General features: G+C 42.3%; 1 protein-coding gene across 1 annotated transcript in view; it reads left to right on the top strand.

The window, feature by feature from the left end:
- LOC102681688 (protein groucho-like) overlaps positions 1–8365 on the top strand; it is a 63031-nt gene that overhangs the window by 36332 nt on the left and 18334 nt on the right. Inside the window, exons 5-6 of the mRNA XM_006618739.2 lie at positions 1364–1501; positions 8039–8315. Of these exons, the coding sequence (XP_006618802.1) occupies positions 1364–1501; positions 8039–8315 (415 nt within the window). The remainder of the gene's footprint in view (positions 1–1363; positions 1502–8038; positions 8316–8365) is intronic.

Genomic DNA, 8365 nt, shown 5'->3' on the forward strand with positions numbered 1-8365 from the left:
GCCTATGCAATGATTCGTCTCCTATGCGAAAAAGGGGGGCGGAAATCGCATCGGATCGGCTCGTTAAACCGGCGAAACCGAGCGCGAACCTTTTATGCCCGTCTCGTTAATCATCCACCTTGCGTGTGAAATACGCTTATTTCCGCGGTGGCCGCCGCCTTTTGCGAGCTTCCCGCGACGAAAATAGAGGCCCGCCCGCGCTCTAGAAATATACGCGAGTTCGACGGGTAATCGCGAGCTCGCATTCCGCGCGCTTGACACGTTGAAGAGGAGACGTTGACGTTGACGCTCGACGTTGAAAATATCGTTTTGAAAATATCACGTTGACACGTGACGACGAAAAACGGATTCTGATGGATTCCAATTTTCGTACAACGGTGGGGAGGGGGGGGGGAAGGGACACTTGCCTTTCGACAAATTTATTACACGTGCGAATATTGAAAGACGCGTTGAATCATCGAAGGAATGAAACGAGCGGCACGAATAACAACAACAATAATAATAATAATAATATAATAATAATACGTTGGAAATTTTTGACGATCGTTTCGTTTTTTTCTCTTTTTCTTTTCTTTTTTTTTTTTTTTTTTTTTCACTCGAGGAAAAAAACGCTTATTCGCTTCGGCGAAACGCATCGTTAATAGAAATAAATGAAATTTATTCGGGACTAAAATTAATAGGAATTAATTTAAATTCAAATAAATAGAAATTAATTACGTACATAGGAATAAACGATCGGTCACGAAAATATGAAAATACATTCAAATTATAGGCGGCTTTCGAAAGTAGCTTATCGAGTATCAACCAGTCGATATAAAATATCCAGTATTGCTTAACCGCAAGGATTAATGACCTAGCCGGCTGAATAAAACTATTCATATAAAATCTCGAACGTGATTTTACCTCGAAATTAACCAAGTATTTATCAAACTTTCCAAACGCGCAACCTGAATCCCCCCTTCTTCCTCTATACTTTCCTATCATTCCAAGTTTTCCAAGAATCGTCAAAGTCTCCCCTTCTCCTCTTACGTCGTTCAGTCCGTCGAAAAAATATCCTCCCTTTCAGGAGCAAATTCAAAAAATCCTCGAAATTTTTCCTTCCCTAAATAAAACGATCGTCCACGGATAAAAGTGTCAAAGTGATCGAATGGTTTCGTTCGCCGTTGAAGAAGAAGAGATATAGGGCCAAAAATATTTCTCTCGACTGGAAAGCACGCGAACAACCCGCGAAATAAAAATCTTCCTTCCGTCCTCTGTGCATCCTTTGTTACGTTTCCTCACGCATCCGCTGTGATGCCAAGTTAAAAAAGAAAAGGAGAGGAGGAAAAAAATTATTCACTGGAGAACAATTGTATCGTTGCAGGCCGAAATATCGAAGAGACTGAACGCGATCATCGGACAGATCCTGCCCTTTCTGTCTCAGGAGCATCAGCAGCAAGTGGCGACCGCTGTTGATAGGGCGAAACAGGTCACGATGACGGAGCTGAACTCCATAATTGGGGTAAGTGCGCATCATGCTCCGTAATTGACTAATTTTCCGAGGAACGAGAGCGGGTTGCTCGATTGCTGCGTTACACGTCGGAATATCGCAACAGGTGCATCGTGAAATTACGCGTCTCCGTCGTGGAAAAGGTTATGGCAATCGTTCGACGATCGAAACCGCCATTTCTGGAATATATACAACGTGAAACGTGAAACGTGTTCGAAGAATTTTATCGACGAGGCGGTCAATTTTTTTACCGCGAGAAAAATTCGTAAAATCATCAGGAAACGTACACTGATAAATTACTTTCATCGAAGATTTTGTTTTAAAAATAAATTTTGAATGTACGTATATATATGTCTTATTGCGATTCAAATTGTTATTTCATCATATTAATTTGGATAAATATTAGAAAATTTTAGGATCAGGTAAATGGAATTAATTCTATTTTTTTCATCGATCATAAAATGTGAGTTCCAATCGATCGATGTTGATCACAAAAGTGAAGTTCCTCCTCGAATTACATGCACTTTACCCGAAATGACACATTTTACTTCGTTCAACACAACGTTGATTATATACATTATATATCCGCGGGATCGTTGGCTCGGTAAAAAAGTATATTAAACTGATATAAATTCACCTCTGCGCACACATCTTCATCCCAACGATGAAGTTAATAACCTTTAATCTATGCATACAAAATGGCCATTTCAACCGGACCTCATATCCCGCTCACCTTTCTTTCCCGCCCCCCACTTATACCCTGATATACTTTCCTCACCTTCGAAGCGAGGTATCGCATGTTCCACACTTAGAATTTCCGTTATATTTTGGTGGCCAAGGAGGGAAAGGGGTGTACACACGCAAAAACCTAATACAAAATACAGGACACGCGACCGGCCGTTTATTCGGCGAGCAGGTAATTTAAGGTCGTTAAGTCGGGTGAATCATTTTTATGTGTCCATTATCTTATGGCCGAACGTCAGCTTTTACTTAAAAAAAAAAAAGAAGTTTTTTCCTCGACATCAGCATCCCTTCTTTGATCTCGATTTAATTTACATAATAATCTAAAATCGGGTGCGTGTAATGTTACTTATAATCGACCAGAAAAATCTTTATGCGCGTTTTTACGTATCAAGTGAATATCAAGTGCAAAGTTGCGTTATTAAATTCAATAACAATTTTATTGTAAAATTTTCTCGATATATAAGTATAATGGATTCTACAGTTTGAACGAAGCAGGTGGAAAAGAGATACGAGATTAAAATAAATAGAAAAGTATGTACTATAAAATGCACTAAATGAAACAAGAAGCATAGAAAAAATTACTAATATACATCGAGATCCGTGAGAAAATGGATAATAAAATCGACATGTTTTAACACTCGTCACACATACGATCCCGAAAAAAACCGTATATTAATCGACATAAATTACAAATTTAACAATCTATTCTTAACGCCAGAACTTAACTAACCAACATTTTCTTCTCCTTATATTTTATAAAATTGACGTTTCTCCAAACGCAACATTAATTTTATTACTCGGGCGAAAAAAAATTATCATGTTTATTCAACCATTAAGATTACGATTACATTACCTACATCTAAGTGGTTCTAATGGTTAAAAGCAAAAAAAGGAGGGGGGAGGGAATTAGAATTTTCTAAGTAATAATACATCGATAGCACATCGACTTTTATGACCGGCCGTAAGTATGCACGGTATTAGAGGCGGAGGGAGTGGCGCGTCCTTTAATCGCAGGGAGCGACTCGTGTACGACAGACTTCCGGTGGGAAACGTTTTTCTCATACTCATACGCGGCGCGTACACGATGATAGCAGCGGGGTCGACGAATGCGAAATTGGCATTCGGCCGCCGCGGCACGTATAATTGAGTTCCGACTCGGTTCTCGCGTGCACGACTAGAATAATTCCGATGGCCTAAACGAATGCACGGCCCTCGCCGCCACCCTCCCTCCTCCTCCTCCTCCCTCCGGCCACGCTTGAATTATTCTTTCCGCACGCGCGTCGCGCCGCGTGTTGAAAAGCACGGGAGTCGAGCCGAAATTTCTGAAACGCGTGGTAATTTATGCGCGATGGCTTGCATTAGACAAATTTGGAAGCGGGTTGTGGTTACGATTTCGTCTCTTTTTTTTTCTCTTCTTCTTTTCGTTGAATTATACGTTGAATTATAGTATATTGGATCAAATGAGTTAATTGAACTTTGTTATTCTCCGTAGATGCTCGTTTCGAGTATTTGAAAGATAATTGTTTTTTTCTTTTTTTTTTTTTTTTTCATCGAAGGAATATTCGACGAAGTTTCTCCCAAGTTCTTTGCTGTATTTGTCTATCGGTTACGTAATAATATATTTAGCTACGAATCGGTAGATCGTAAAATTTTTATCGTATCATTGACAAGGATCGTAAAATTACAACGAATTGCTGTTTGAACATTTCATTTTGGCTATTGATGAAGATCGATCTATTTCGATTAAAAGGAAGAAAAAAGGATAAAAGAGGGACGAAATCCGTTTGCAAACGCAAAATCAGTTCGGCCCGTCCTCGATTTAACGAGCGCACATGCCCGACCGCTACAAATCGTCTGATCGAGGTCATGACACAAACCGCAATCTGCAGTTGCGTAATACGCGTCACTGGCATGCGGGGACATAATCAGCGCGTGCACTGAGCGCCGGCTAGTGGCTAGTACAAGGTGAAGCCGGCAGCGTTTACACGTGCGCATGCACTCCTCGTTCGCACATACGTTTGGTGCATGCTGATATATAGGAAGGAAGGGTAAGAGGGAGGGAGGGAGGCGACGCGTTTCGAGATTCTCTCATAGGATTGAAACGCTTGAAACGAAGAAGGGGGAAACGAAGTGGCGATGAACGGAGAGAGAAACCGCGATATAAACCATCCGAGGAGAGGAAGAAGGTGAGAAAGAGAGAGAAGGGAGGAAAAGCGGCGTACGCAAGGTAGGACAGAGATACGTAGATAGTATGGATGAGACAGCGGCAGTAGGGGCTAAAGGCTGAAGGGACGACAGAGGCAAATAGACATAAGCGCCAACCCCCATGAATATGTATTACTCGGTAAACAGGGGTTGAATCAATATTTCGTTTAATAACACTGCACGTTGGAACGCAATTCTCCCTGCCTCTCCTCTCCCCCTCTCCACCTCCATCCTGATTGGGCCTCTCTCTTTCGCCCTATCGCGTCCTATCTGTCTCTTCCTCCTCCTCCTCCTCCTCCTCCTCTTCTTTCCACCACGCGCGTATCGCACGCTTTCGTGCACGCACAGAGAGATAGATAGATAGATATATATATATAGAGAGAGAGACATAGCCAGCCCAATCCCAACCCTCTACCCTAGCCGCCAACCAAGGGGGTGCATTTGTACAGGCGCACAGGATATTCCCTGACACGTATTTAAACGCACAGGTATGGACGAGTCGCACCTCGGGCAACGCGCTATGGTGCCGATCCACCCCTCGGGCCAGCCAACCCCTGCTACCACCCTCCGCGTATTATTCACGCCGCGTTAAACCTCGTTTAGGACTATTACGTTTCGTTTGCCGCCGCTGCACGAACGACGACCTGCTCCTCCTCCTCCTCCTCCTCCTCCTCTTCCTCCGTTGCTTATACCGAATACCGAATTGAATACCGTCGGTGGGGACGGAGAGGTAGTTGTGCACGATTTTCTCTGTGTATCCGCGTATTTATCGCGGACAAGCTACGCGGATTGTTTTTTTTTTCTTCTTTTTTTTTTTTTATTCTCCATGCAACGAAGGTACGGAATAATTGCTTCGGCGAAAATGCGATTTCCGATGGAAATAACCTTGCCGTCGATGCGTTTTTCGACCCACCCTTCGTACCGCTTTGAACATCGCCCGATTATTGCTCGTTCGATGACCACGACTACGCTTTTCGAGCTTTTCTCTCTCTCTCTCTCTCTCTCTCTCTCTCCCGTTTTTCATTCTTTTCCCGTGGAAAAGGAGAGGGAGAGAATGGTATAAATGGCGTTTTATTCGTGTTTGGCGGGTGACACGGTGTTGTGTCACGATCGTCGATCGATGAGGTGTCGAGATGTAATCGATACGTTTTGTCGTGTATGAAGCGGGGGGAATGATTATATATACGATGCGGCGCGATGGTAATGGTGATGCACGCGTTGCTGTAGGCGTTCGAGGTAAAAAAAAAAAAAAAAAAAAAAAAAATGGTAATTTATGCAAATCATATTCTTGGATCGGGCGAGCGTTATATTGCGTGGAAAAGTTGTACGGTGATTCAGTGGCTGTGAATCCTCTCCGGCAATACGCGGCAAATGAGCGATTTAATGAAAACGAGTCGATTATTCGCTGCGCTATATTTTTGGTAGTAGACTCGTTTGAAATCCCTCCTTAACGTGTATTATATATGTATATATGTATTTCTGTGATTCGAGTGTTTTTCGAATCCGAAATTGAATTTAGATAAAGCGAAAGGTTATCTTTGAAACCTTTGGATAAAATTATTTAGCGATCTTTCTTCTCTTTCTTTTAAAAATAAACGCGTTTGTGAAATAGTGCGTGCGATATTTCGTAAATTAACTCTTGGTTAACACGATTCTATTTTATTTTGTTCTTCCACTTTATTTATGATTTGTATATCTTCTAATTTCCATTCGCGAAACATCATAATGCGCAGCATTAATGAAAGAACATAATGTTTCATGGTTTATTAAAAATTGATAGGAAAGATGTGAAACACAACGGACGGATTTTCGATAATATTCATATTAATTTCGTTTCCAAGTGTATTTGTCATAAATACAGAATTTACATTCACGAAAAATTAAATTTACTTAATCTATACGATTTTTGTATCAATTCCTATTTCATGATAATATTTTTCTCTTATATTTTCACCGAAGAAACAATTTTTTTATGATTTGTATATAGTAACACTCGTTGAACTCGTTCAAACTTTCCATCGAATCAAAAATTAATCCATTGTTATTTCGTATTTTCGTAAATACGATCGTATTATTCGTTTGGAAAGAAACTTTTTCAATCTCTGTTCAACTCGCGCAAAATTAATTCATCCTGAAACATGTTTATACATATATACATATATAGAAAAACTAAAAAAAAAAAAAAAAAAAAAAGAGGAAAACCAAATTTCTATTCAACTCCACATTTTTACAATATTTAAACAAATATTAAATATTTCAACATTTCTATCATAGATATTTTTATCCCAGTTAAAAATACGCACAATTTCCACACAATTAGAAGAAACAAACATCCCAGCTTATTTATCCCTTAACAAAAATCCTCTTTCAAAGAGAAGAAAAAAAAAAAACATCATTCCCTATTTTCCTATCCCTCGATGAAAACATCATTCCCTCGACCGCGAAAAGAGTTTCGTTTCGTCCCCCGAAAAATCGATACGTCCCTGAAAAATGAACGTCGACGAGTGACGAGGTGGTGGTCACCCCCTCCTCCAACGTTTCAACCATCTCGCCTCGCGATCTCTCTCCATCGCCCCCTTTTCGTTCGTCGAACGGGCCTCGGCCATAGAGAAAGTAGGGACAGAGGGAGGGAGGGGGGGAAGAAAAAAAAAGTTGTTGCGCGCGTCAAAAGCCCCTCGCCGGAAGTCGAGTGGCCGCAAGGCAAATTGCGAGCTACATCCGTGGAGTAGGTACACGTGCACAGGGCGGCGCAAATACGTCCCTAGGGGGTAAACTGTGCTGCGGGAAGAGACCGTACGAGCTGTATACACACGGCAAAGCCGCGACCCCTCGTCTCTCTCTTGGCCCATTCAGCGACAGTCCAGGAAAATAACTATCGTACACAATCGGCGCGTAGCCCGAGAGGGGTTATTTCGCATAATCCACCCTCGTCGGTGCGGCCACGACCCCACGTTCCACGGGAACCGTGTGTTATTTCCCCTCCCCCTTTCCACCGTCTCTCTCTCTCTCTCTCTCTCTCTCTCCACCGATCCTAAATACCTAAGTGAAATCCACGATAAGCATGATTCGCGCACGTAACGAGTTTACCGGCCTCTGTTATCCCCTCTTGATCTTACCCTGGATTTCTCTCCCCTTACTGTCTCTGTCCTGCTTTCGTTGGATCCTATTCTTTCTCTCTCTCTCTCTGGCTCTCTTTTGCACTTTATCTCTATCCGTCCCCTCTCTGTTTCTCGTTCGCTTCTTATGGAGTAGCTCTTGGGACCCTCTGATCGCCGCCACTGGTCGGCCCGCAAGGGCACTCGAGCACGGATTCGTTTTCACCCTTGCTACGTATGACGTCAGGATGGGGATGACATTTCATTAGGTGGAAACCGCGCGAGGAAGTATATATATGGGGAGATAAAGATACATTCGCTTGCCTTATGGTATTACTTTTATTCGAATTTGTTTGTTACGTTGAATGCAATCTGAACAAAACGTGTATACATACACAAAAAAATATTAATTTTAATTTCACCTGTGTATTTGATCAATTCGATAAACAACAACGTGGATTGGAAGGGTAAAAAAGTACAATTACGGTTTTTTCGTGGGTTGCAGCAACAGAGACCGGATATATCAAGATTGTTGCAACAAATGCATGCTCAACAACTGCCACCGGGGACGGCGCTAGGCGCTCATCCGGGGCTACCCGGACTTCCGGGACTAGGACCAGCTGCTGGACTTCCGGTGCCAACTTCCGCCTCCGCCGCGCTTCTTAGCCTTGGCTTGACGCCGGGGGCCGCCACTGCACCCGGCACAACAGCGGCTCATCCGCTATCGATGTTGAGTAAACCGGAATTGCATCGTCAGCCCGACGATTTAAAGAGCAACGGTGGTGAGTATATTTTCGATTTTTCTTTCTTTTTTTTTTTTTTTTTTTTTTTT

This window comes from Apis dorsata, unplaced genomic scaffold, assembly GCF_000469605.1.
Source record: "Apis dorsata unplaced genomic scaffold, Apis dorsata 1.3 scaffold_371, whole genome shotgun sequence".
NCBI lineage: Eukaryota > Metazoa > Arthropoda > Insecta > Hymenoptera > Apidae > Apis > Apis dorsata.